The following is an 8737-nucleotide window of genomic DNA, read 5'->3' as shown; positions in this document are numbered from 1 at the left end:
AATTTGAATGTTTAATTAATTTGATTGTCAAGTTATATGCGTTGATACTTTAATCCTTAACCAAAATCGTTATAGTAAAGTACTCAAGCAACTGTATTATAAACGAATTTTTCTAAACTAGAATGACAAAAATGTGTAGTTTTTTCATTTATATTTTGTTGAATAGCATGACAGAAAGTGTGTAATATTAATCATGTTTTCTTGGACTATATTGATACTTTCTTGGAAACAATTCATCATATATTGGTGGTGAACATGATGAAGACATTGGTTCTTGATTAGAGCTATCAAAATGGGTTGGAACCCACGAGCCAACCCGGCTCACCACGGGTTCGGGTCGGGTTGGGTTGAAATTTTTTTACAAATTTCAATACGGGTTGATTTTTGACCCGGCTCTTTTAGAACCCGGCTCATCCGGGTTGAACCTGTTGTGAGTCGGGTTGGTGAGCCAACCCGTAGATAAAAGGGTTACACAAGTGTTTTTTTATTAAGTTGGGCTTTACATTTGGATCATGTTAGGTTTTTTTTAACCAACACATAAATAATTTGTATTTTTTTATTTTGGTTTGTATTTGGATTGTATTAAAGTTTATTTAGATTTTAGTTAGAATTATAATTTAGTTTTGACTTAAAATAAAATAAAAAAGTTGTATTTTTTTTAATTAAGTGAACCCGTGAGCCAACCCGTTTAACCCGCCAACCCCGTTGTGGGTCGGGCCGGGTTCGAATTTTTTGGCTGGCTAAAAAGTGAGCCGGGTTGGGTTGGCTCACTAAATCATCAACCCGTGTGGGTCGAGCCGGATCGGGTCGGGTTACCCGTTTTGCAGCTCTATTCTTGATTTTATTATGAATGTCATCTTAAAAAATTATTTAAATATTTGAAAACTTAAAAATAAATAAATAAATATTTTTTTATGTGAGTTGGTGAACCAATCCACTTAACCCACCAACCCGTAGTGGGTTAAGCCGGGTTACTAAATTTCTGACTCACCATTAAATAAGCCGGGTTGGGCTCACTTATTTTTAGGTCAGCTCATGGTCAAATTGGCGTCCATTGACATATCAATATAACCATTTATTTTAACATTACAAAAAACAATTATATAAATTTATTAGTGTGCACCAATTTAATTATTATTATTATTATTATATATTTTACTATTCACAAATATATTTATAATTAAATATTTTAATATATGTTATAATAAAATTGATTAATCATTTATTTTTTCATATTTTTTTATTTGTAACTATACATAATTATAACACTTAAATATAATCAAACTAATTATTATATAAAAGAAAATTATTTTTTGATAAATTGACAAAATTGAAATAAATAAATTTTTTATTTTTTAATCAAAATAAAACAACAAAAGTAGTATTTTTTTGTTTTACATAAATAGATAATTTGTCAGGTAAAAAAAAACATTGTGAAACTATCATTGTTGTTATATAAAAGGATTATGTGTATTTTGGAGTTAAAAGATATTCTCAAACAATTTATAAATTCATAAAACTTCACACCCTGGAGACATAGTTATCTCTTTTCATGCATTTTTTATTTCCAAACCTTAATACTTCTTCATTTAAGTACCTCAGTTAAAAAAACATACTTTTTGTGAAGAAAGAGCTACGAAGTCGGGAAGAGTCGTCTCTCTCATGGCTCTTCCACTCTATAAATACCCCAATCCACAAGCTTAGAACCCCAGTTTTCTTTTCTCTCCCACTAGAGAGTTACACGAAACCAAGACAAAAGAAAAACAATATAAACTCATAATTTTCTTCCTTTCTCACAATGGCGGCTTCCGTTCACAACCTTCAATTCGGCACTCATATGAACGGCGTCGTTCGCAGTTGCGGGCAGGATCTGAAGCCCCCTCTGCCGTTGGATTTCGATCTGGACTCCTCCAGCAGCGACGAGGATGAAAACGACGACGCTTCGTACCTGAAAGAGTACATACGAAAAGTGAACGCGGAAACGGAGGCGTCAGTTATGGACCCGCGAGACGAGGGAACGGCGGATCAGTGGGTCGCACGGAACGCCTCCATGGTCCGCCTCACAGGGAAGCACCCCTTCAACGCGGAATCCCCTTTGCCGCGTCTCATGCACCACGGCTTCATCACCCCAGTCCCGCTCCACTACGTCCGCAACCACGGTCCAGTTCCCAAGGCCAAGTGGGAAGACTGGACCGTTGAAATAACCGGTCTAGTAAAGCGTCCAACCCGGTTCACCATGGACCGCCTCGTGCGCGAGTTCCCCCACCGCGAGTTCCCCGTCACCCTCGTCTGCGCCGGGAACCGCCGCAAGGAGCAGAACATGGTCAAGAAGACCATCGGCTTCAACTGGGGCTCAGCCGGCACCTCCACCTCCGTGTGGCGCGGCGTGCCGCTGCGCCACGTGCTGAAACGCTGTGGGATCCTTACACGTTCGAAGGGCGCGCTTCACGTGTGCTTCGAGGGCGCCGAGAATCTCCCCGGAGGCGGCGGATCCAAGTACGGAACGAGCATCTCGAGGGAGATGGCCATGGACCCCTCGCGCGACATCATCCTTGCGTACATGCAAAACGGCGAGCCTCTGGCACCGGATCACGGCTTCCCCGTTCGCATGATTATTCCCGGGTTTATCGGTGGCAGAATGGTGAAGTGGCTCAAACGCATTGTCGTTACTGAACTTGAGTGCGACAATCATTATCATTACAAGGATAACCGAGTGCTCCCTTCCCATGTTGATCCAGAACTTGCCAATGAAGAAGGTATCTTTCTTCTTACTTCAACTTTTTTTAACCTCAAGCTTCTCTCTTTTCCGGTCACATGTTTCACTTAACATAATCTTTTTTTGTTAATTGTTTTTTCATGTATTTTAAAATGTAAATATATATTTAAACAATACTACTTCGAAATATGCGAACAGATAAATATAGTTTATGATCAGGGTAATAGTTAGTTTCTAACCATGTAATATTAAAGTATCCATTGTTTTTTCCCCCTTTGAAGTTATATATACTTTTTATGAGTTATGCACATCTATACACTATTGTTTCTTTATTTTTATTTTTTTCATTTCTTCACTTTTTTCTATATTTTTGTTCTTTTGGTCTTCTTGTTAGAAAAATAATATTCAGAGTCGCACAAAATGTTTTTCTCTCTAAATTTCAACTTTTCAATAGTAATATTCAAAGCCTTATTTGGACAAAGTTCTTGATGAATAGTTAATAAGAGGGAACTAAAGGACGAAAACTAATTATTTTTTATAAATTAAAATTAATTTATATATGCAAACTTTTGAAAAAGCTAAATCAGAGAATTTCTATAAACGTTTGAATGTGCAAGTTGATATTATCTTTAAGTGAGAAATCTCATTCATTTTATGTTTTTATTTTTCCTTCTCCTTGGTAACTACATCACATACAGCCTAATTTTAATTTGGGGAATTTTATTTACTAATTAATTTGGTTTTTAAAAACAAACAGTTGCTACTTTAATTTTGTAATTTATCGACCAAAATAATAATTTTAGTACTTTCAAAAACCGTACTCATAATCGTAGGAAATAATACAATGAACTACTCCAAGATTACATGAGTATGACGTATGACATGTTTGTTCTTAGGAATTTTTTATGGACAGAAATTAATTACATATTTGTTTCTTTTCCTCTTTCATTATTTTGTATCCTGCAGGTTGGTGGTACAGACCAGAGTACATAATCAACGAGTTGAATATAAACTCAGTGATAACGACTCCGTGTCACGATGAGATTTTGCCCATCAACTCATGGACAACGCAGAGGCCATACGTAGTCAGAGGCTACGCTTATTCCGGTGAGTTTTGCTGCTTTTCATTCACGTTCCTGAGTACAGTAACATTAAAACCCTTAACATAAGGGTAGTGATAGAGTGAAACAGTATATTTTTCATAATAATTATAAGTGTGATAATATGATAATTGGGATCTCTTTCAAGTTGGTGAACCGAATAAAACCTGAAATTTGGATCGGTGTTGCTGCTGCAACATGTTATTGGTAGTGGAATTGTGTTAGGCTGTTGTAAGATGCAATTGGTAGAAGACAGTGACTTGATGAAAACTGTGTTATGGTTGGATGTGAAAGTGAGAGAGTGTTGTTGTACGTGCAGGTGGTGGGAGGAAAGTGACACGTGTGGAGGTAACACTGGACGGTGGAGAAACGTGGCACGTGTGCACACTGGATCATCCTGAGAAACCTAACAAATATGGAAAGTATTGGTGCTGGTGCTTCTGGTCTTTGGAGGTGGAGGTGTTGGACCTGCTGGGGACCAAAGAGATTGCAGTTCGAGCTTGGGATGAAGGTCTCAACACGCAGCCAGAAAACCTAATTTGGAATCTTATGGTACGTATATTCGTCTCAGTCAAACTTCTCTACATCTTTTTGGTTTCTCTTTTACCTTAAATAATCAATGGTGGATATTCAATGATGAGTTCTCCTTACTTTTATTTATTTTAATACCATTTTTATATGATATATACTCATTGGTAGCAGTAAGATAAATTCATTGTTACAAAGAAAAGGACAAGTGAGGTGGTGGTTACCATTGCATAATAATTGGCAAATTACCTTTTGTTCCTCAGAACTTGGAAATTAAAATTGATGAGCACTTTCGTGGACGTCATCACCTGTCATTTTCATAGGTTTTTTTTTATTATTATTATTGAGTGGAGAAATTTTGAGTCATAATATAAATTTGATCTGAGACAATATTTTAGTTTTCTTTAAATAAGTGTTATTAAGTACAAATACATGATTATTTTTATTTTAAGTACTTAATACTTTTTTAAAAGTAGACATCTTATAAATTAAATATTTGAATTTAAGTATATTTGATGGATAATGATATTTTGACTACTAAATCTTGACAACTTTTTCTTACAACATGATGTGTTATATTCTAAGTGGTTTTAGAAAGTTGAGAAAAAAAATGAAGAAATGAAAAACCACTTAATGAATGACACCTGAGATTGTAAGATAAAGTTGTCCAAATTTAGTAATCAAAAAATCATTTTCAAAAAGATAATATGTATTGAATTATTTATTGATAATATATATGATTTTATATGATAAAGAACAAATTAAATTGAAAACACGAGAAATTTATAATATTTTAAGAGTCAGTTAAGAAAACATAATATTAGAGATAATACAAATATTTTTTTAAAGAACTTAATCAAATTTTTATGCTATTAAATACTCATTTTTTTTTAAAAAAATATTTGAATAGAAAATTAGTTATATATTGCGGATTTAAAATTTATTTAAGCATAAATTTTTATCAAGAATTTTTTTATACTAGGTTTTGATATTCTTATTTCAATGAAAAGAGAGATTAAAATAAAATTGAGAACATATATATATATATATATATATATATATATATATATATATATATATATATATATATATATATATATAACATAACATAACGAAGAAAAGTGGATTTATTATACGCAAATTAAAAAAAAATTATTATTATTGAATACGAAAGAATATGATGTATTTATTCTATTAATATCTTCGTTAAAACGCGTATATAGTATAAAATATGACATGATTTCAATGGATAAACCCCTTGTTGATTATTGAAACAAGTAAATGAAACCTGATGAAGGTGTTTTTTTGGTATGCAATGATGTGTAGGGCATGATGAACAACTGTTGGTTCAGAGTGAAAACAAATGTGTGCAAGCCCCATAAGGGTGAGATTGGCATAGTGTTTGAACACCCAACCCAACCAGGGAACCAACCTGGTGGTTGGATGGCCAAGGAAAAGCACTTAGAGACATCACAAGAACCCAAACCAAGCCTCAAAAAGAGTGTCTCTACGCCATTCATGAACACTTCTTCAAAAATGTTCTCCATCTCCGAAGTTAAAAGACATAGCAGCCCTGACTCCGCTTGGATCATCGTCCACGGTCACGTCTACGACTGCACTCGCTTCCTCAAAGATCACCCTGGTGGCACCGACAGCATCCTCATCAATGCCGGCACCGACTGCACCGAAGAGTTTGACGCCATCCACTCTGACAAAGCAAAGAAGATGCTCGAAGATTATCGAATTGGCGAACTCATCACTACAGGTAATATACATGTGAATTTATTTGAAATATAATGCATGTTTTTAATCTAAAATTTTATCCTTGCACTAGCCTGATCCTAATAGGTTTGTTACTTCTGCATGAATAGGTTACACCTCAGACTCATCGCCGAACAACTCCGTGCATGGAAATTCCGAATTCACCCATTTGGCTCCTATCAATGAAATCGCCTCAAAACCACCACTACCACCACGCAGTGTGGCTCTCAACCCACGTGAGAAAATCCCATGCAAACTCGTGTCAAAGACCTCCATTTCGCACGACGTGAGGCTTTTCCGTTTCGCACTGCCTTCAGAGAACCAACTCCTAGGTTTACCGGTGGGTAAGCACATTTTCCTGTGCGCCACCATTGATGGAAAGCTATGCATGCGAGCCTACACTCCAACAAGTGGCGTGGACGAAGTGGGGTTCTTCGAGTTGCTCATCAAGGTTTACTTCAAAGGCGTGCACCCCAAGTTCCCGAACGGAGGACTAATGTCACAGCATTTGGAGTCTCTCTCCATTGGGTCCATGTTGGACGTGAAGGGTCCTCTGGGTCACATAGAGTACACCGGAAGAGGCAACTTCACGGTTCATGGGAAACCTAGATTCGCAAAGAGGTTAGCCATGCTAGCTGGTGGAACCGGGATCACACCAATCTACCAAGTGGCGCAAGCGATTCTGAAAGACCCAGAGGACCTCACAGAAATGCATGTGGTGTATGCAAACCGCACAGAGGAGGATATTCTTCTGAGAGAGGAGTTGGATGCATGGGCGAAGGAACACAGCGAGCGGTTCAAGGTGTGGTACGTTGTGGAAACCGCGAGGGAAGGGTGGGAATACAGTGTGGGGTTCATCACAGAAACTATCATGAGGGAGCATCTTCCAGAAGCTTCAAGGGATTCCTTGGCTTTGACGTGTGGACCACCACCCATGATTCAGTTCGCGGTGCAGCCCAATTTGGAGAAGATGGGGTACGATATCAAGAACGATTTGCTCGTGTTTTAGGGCTTCAAGAAGTAGATTACTGGACTACTTTGTGTATGATATGAGTATTGCTACTGTTGCTTCTGTAGATGTACGTTCTTGGAGTATTGTTTGTTTCATTCTTTGTAAGTCAAGAACATGAAAAACTGTATATGAGTTGTCATGATCACTCTGTAACGTAGACAGGTGTGTCAAGATTCTTTGACTACCTTAGTGTAAATATATTAAAGTTATGAATGTTTATTTACTCTCTTCGTTTCACCGTCTATTTTATTTCCCTTAATACCTTGGCTCATAAATGAGAACAACTTTAAAGAAGTTTGAAATGACATAGCTATAAGTAGGTCATTAACTATAAAAATACATATCATATATAATATATAATATATAAATAGATATAAATCTTATTTAAAGTTAAATTAAGGTTAAAGTCTAATTCTTAATCTAATATAAGAGTTATATTTTAAAATTTATTCTAATAAATTTATTTTATAAGGTCTATTATTTATCTATTATTAAACCATTTATTAATATATAATCTAACGTTTAATATATATATATATATAAAACTTGATGTAAAGTAAATATATTGAAAATCACATATTAACTAGAAGATAATTTTACAACTATAAATTTTACAACTTGATTTTATAGAATTGAATTACACTTAAAAAATAAATTTTTAAATTTTATTCTGAATATCGTGGTTTTTTATATATCAATACCAAATTTGTACATAAATTAGGAAAATGAACAACTTAAAAAATAGTTACCGATTATAGATTAAGTTTTGTAAATTTATGAGAACTTAAAAAATAAGATTAAATTTGTTGAAGATATATAAAAAAACTAAATATTGCATTGCAACTTGAAAAACCCACACGTTCTGAAACTACAAAGTTGGTATACTAGCAATGCTATCGTAGATCTATATTTAAAGACAGGGTTTCTTAAATGTTTTTAGGACTTTGTTAGCATCAACTAGAATAATTATGTTAAAAGCAACATGTTTATAGTAGTTACTGATTTGTGAGTTGAGGCCATATAAGATGTACGATAATAAATTGATGAAGTTGGCTGCACGACTCTGTGAGTGTGAAGCAGCGAAAGAACAATGCATGGCCTTACCCTTCACGTGAGCATAGGTCAAGAAAACTGAGATGTTGTTTGGCGCACGGAAAGGTCACCTTACTATGTATATATGAACCAGTTTCCACGCACATCAATGCGTCCTTTCTCACTGAACTCGCTTTTGTCCTATTATCCACCAATCTAACTCTAATATCTTAAATGAATAGTAAATTATAATAATTTCCACTGCTTTTCAAGGAAAAGAATCTGTGAACGTACATGCATGTGAATATCATATATGTTAATCAAATCCACCATTTTCTTCTCTGTTCTAGGACCATTTATATTGTTTTTGGTAGTTTTAAACACAAATTTTTTATGTATTCTGATATACGATAGAAAGATAAAAATAGAAGTAAATATTAAATGTTGGATGTTTGTATATATATATATATATATATATATATATATATATATATATATATATATATATATATATTCTCTTTTTTGTTAACAGATACAATTAAATTTACCATTTTTACCGTAACTACTTTTAATTTTATTTTATTTGCA

At 34.8% G+C, this 8737-nt stretch overlaps 1 protein-coding gene across 1 annotated transcript; it reads left to right on the top strand.

The window, feature by feature from the left end:
* The first annotated feature begins 1654 nt into the window (after nt 1-1654).
* LOC114195673 (nitrate reductase [NADH] 2) lies at nt 1655-7354 on the top strand. Its single transcript, XM_028086220.1, has 5 exons — nt 1655-2756; nt 3683-3823; nt 4136-4368; nt 5671-6109; nt 6216-7354. Exons 1-5 carry the CDS (start codon nt 1799-1801, stop codon nt 7112-7114), a joined length of 2670 nt encoding a protein of 889 aa, XP_027942021.1. The 5' UTR covers nt 1655-1798; the 3' UTR covers nt 7115-7354.
* The last annotated feature ends 1383 nt before the right edge of the window (nt 7355-8737 follow it).

Source organism: Vigna unguiculata, chromosome 8 (genome assembly GCF_004118075.2).
Source record: "Vigna unguiculata cultivar IT97K-499-35 chromosome 8, ASM411807v1, whole genome shotgun sequence".
NCBI classification, from domain to species: domain Eukaryota; kingdom Viridiplantae; phylum Streptophyta; class Magnoliopsida; order Fabales; family Fabaceae; genus Vigna; species Vigna unguiculata.
This window is presented reverse-complemented; position numbering and strand designations above follow the sequence as displayed.